Here is a 3216-nt window from a genome sequence, read left to right on the forward strand (position 1 = left end):
AAATAATGAGAAACTTTCTCAGATACTAAGTCATTATTTTGAGAAAGTTTCTCATTAACAATCACATATATAATAATATGAGATTTACAACCAGATCCATTCAAATTTCTTAAATGTTACTGATGTATTTGATCATATTTTGTTTGCAGAATTAAAATGTTGTCTTTAAAATCGACCTGTACATGTTTACCAACAAACAAACCACCATTTAAATCATAATTTATATTATAAATGTATTTGTTATAATTGAAACTCGGCAGTGTTGAGCTTCAGTATAGAAGTTGATCCATTTTCAGCCAACAGAGACTAAAGCTTCTTTAAATTAATATGTTTATTATATAAAGACACAGACTGAAGTATTAAATTAATTAATTAAAGTAATTAAATGAATGTGTGTGTTTGCAGTTTGGCGTGTGGGGACGTTGAAGGCCGGCTGACCGCTCTGTTCAATCGAGTCCAGGCCATCCAGAAGAAGACGGGACAGTTTGATGTGAGTCAGTTAAATTAAACTTTACAGAAGTACGATAAATTAAAAACGTCGGTAAAATCTATAATAATAAATACTTTTTCCCGCAGTTGTTGCTGTGCGTTGGAGAGTTTTTTGGGACGACGCCGGAGGCCGAAGCAGAGTGGCAGCAGTACAAAACCGGAGCCAAGAAAGGTACGAACATCTGCAGATGAAGAGAAAGAAGCAGCTTTAACGAATGTGGGTTATTTTAAGGCGTCACGGTGGCTAGTTTGGTCTCTTTTTGTGCCTCCTCAGCTCCCATCCACACCTACATCCTCGGAGCAGCGAGCCAGGAGACGGTGAAGAACTTCCCGAGCGCTGATGGCTGCGAGCTGGCTGACAACATCACGTATCTGGGTAAGACAACGTTAGCTTCTCCAATAACATCACAGGCACTTGATGTAAATGAAACATCCAACGGGTTGCTCGATGGAGAAGTGATCAAATAAAGGAACTGTAATTGTACATTAACGTTTCCGTTATTAAAGACGTTGCCTAATGTGCGCTTCAGGTCGGCGAGGTGTGTTCACGGGCGTGTCGGGGTTACAGATCGCCTACGTCAGCGGTCGAGAGGCTCAGCAGGAACCGGCCCCGGCTCACTGCTTCACCTCCAAAGATCTGTCGGCCCTCGTGGCTCCGCTGACCAGCAGCTCCAAGTTCAGAGGGATCGACATCCTGCTGACGTCACAGTGGCCCCGAGGGGTGTGGCACTACGGAAACAACCCGGTAACGAGGAACAACATATAAATCTTACTGTTATTGATACATTTCTGGTCCATTTTTAGCCGAGAACTGCGGTTTCCAAAGATCAAGAATGAACTTTAAATGTTGTAATTATAAGAAATTTACTGGCACCAGACTCCATTGACAAAACCAGCAATTTAACCTTAGAGTTAATCGTAAAACACACTTCAAACTGGACAGGAAACAAAATAAAAGTAATTAAAAACCCTTTTGTTTGTCCTTTCAACAACTTCCAACACTGATTTGGTCAAATTAAACCTTTATTTCACAGAGTTTAATGTGAAAATATCCAGGAAACAGGCTGAAATAGCAGCAACGCAGTCCTTCCAACCAGAAGATAACTGTTATATCGCCACCAAACCCCATTGACAAAAACGGCATTTTTACCTTGCAGCATCATAACTTCTTTAAAACTGAGACAAAACAAAACAAACAAAGTAAAACTCTTAGTATTTGTTAGTCTTTCCAACAATCACCAACTCTGCTGTGTTACTCCACTATATCTTTACACAGATAGTATAGTTATTTGCTGCTACATTAATATTTTACATATATATGTATACACATAAAGCTTTAAGGTTTCTGTTGTTTTCTCGTGTTTCTGTTGCAGGAAGTGAACACAAAGTTCTGTGGAAGCGGCTCCGTCGCAAACCTCGCTGACAAACTGAAACCGCGATACCACTTCGCTGCACAAGAGGGCGCTCACTATGAAAGGCTCCCATACAGGTAGACCGCACAGCAACAAGGAAGGGCTCGGACTCTGTTTACTTCATGTTTTTTACTTCCTGAGCATTTCTGCGTCGTTTGGTACTTTTGCGTCTTCCACCTCTGTGCGTGTTGACAACACTGTTCATGTGTTTCCGTCTCCACCGACAGGAATCACGTTATTCTCCAGGAAAACGCTCAGCACGTCAGCCGCTTCATCGCCCTGGCAACAGTCAACAACCCAGCGAAGAAGAAGGTGTGTGTGTGTGTCTTCTCTGAGTAATAACTCAGTCAAATATAAACACACTGATATGATGCAGATACTTCTAGATTCAGCATGACACGCTCTTCCTCCCGATGTCATTATCTCTATCCATTCTGTATAAATATTGATTAATCCAATCAGAAATCATAGGAAGAAAAAAGACTGCAGAACTTGCCTTAGAATAATCACGTTTTTAAGTTTTCTTCAGCATTAAAGTAATCCAGTGATAGTCATCTGTACATGCATAGATACACTGCAAACAGCAGCTCCTGAAAGCTAATTCGGCTTACTTTAATTTGCCAAAATGTTAGGCTAAAGGTTTAAAATATGGCTTTTCCATAGAGTTTTACACTGACCTTTATCCTGAGCCATCTGTCTGTTTCTCTCTGTGTGATTGCTGCAGTATTTGTACGCGTTCAACATAATCCCCATGAAGACCATGGATCCTTCAGAGCTGGTGAAGCAGCCGCAGGACGTGACAGAAAACCCCTACAGACACCCGGCTAAAGACAAGACAGGCAAACAAAACACAGGCTTCGGCGCCACAGAGGAGGAGGTACAGAGCAGTTAAAGTACTGTCATCATGCTATGTTGGACAAAGTGGCCCAAAAACATCTATTTTAGGCAAAAAATTGTGCAAATTTAAAGCAAATTCATCTTTTTCTGTATGTAATGCAGTTTTATTTTGAAAACCCAACCGCTCTCTGTCCTTCCTGCCGTATTTTTGTTTTAGGAGCCGGCCCATCAGTTCTTCTTCGACCTGAGCAAGAAGCAGGGTGGGGGTCCTCGAGGCCGCGGCAGGAAGAGACATACAGACGGGGAATGGCAAGGACGAGACCAGCAGCGTGACGGAGACGGGCATCTTCAGGGACAACCCAAACAGCCCCGCAGGCCCCGTAAGTCCAACCAGGAAAAACATGACTTGTTGCTGATTTCCCGTGTGCTACCCATTGACTGACAGAGCATCCGGGGTTTGATTTATGAGCTCAGTAAA

At 42.3% G+C, this 3216-nt stretch overlaps 1 protein-coding gene across 1 annotated transcript in view; it reads left to right on the plus strand.

The window, feature by feature from the left end:
* Positions 1 to 3216, plus strand: part of cwf19l1 (CWF19 like cell cycle control factor 1) — an 8894-nt gene that overhangs the window by 1239 nt on the left and 4439 nt on the right. The window contains exons 2-9 of the mRNA XM_035678071.1: positions 406 to 490; positions 577 to 661; positions 764 to 865; positions 1020 to 1234; positions 1863 to 1978; positions 2129 to 2213; positions 2626 to 2778; positions 2956 to 3118. Of these exons, the coding sequence (XP_035533964.1) occupies positions 406 to 490; positions 577 to 661; positions 764 to 865; positions 1020 to 1234; positions 1863 to 1978; positions 2129 to 2213; positions 2626 to 2778; positions 2956 to 3118 (1004 nt within the window). The remainder of the gene's footprint in view (positions 1 to 405; positions 491 to 576; positions 662 to 763; positions 866 to 1019; positions 1235 to 1862; positions 1979 to 2128; positions 2214 to 2625; positions 2779 to 2955; positions 3119 to 3216) is intronic.

This window comes from Morone saxatilis, unplaced genomic scaffold, assembly GCF_004916995.1.
Source record: "Morone saxatilis isolate NCDOM2014 unplaced genomic scaffold, NCSU_SB_2.0 Contig10, whole genome shotgun sequence".
Taxonomy (NCBI): Eukaryota; Metazoa; Chordata; class Actinopteri; family Moronidae; genus Morone; species Morone saxatilis.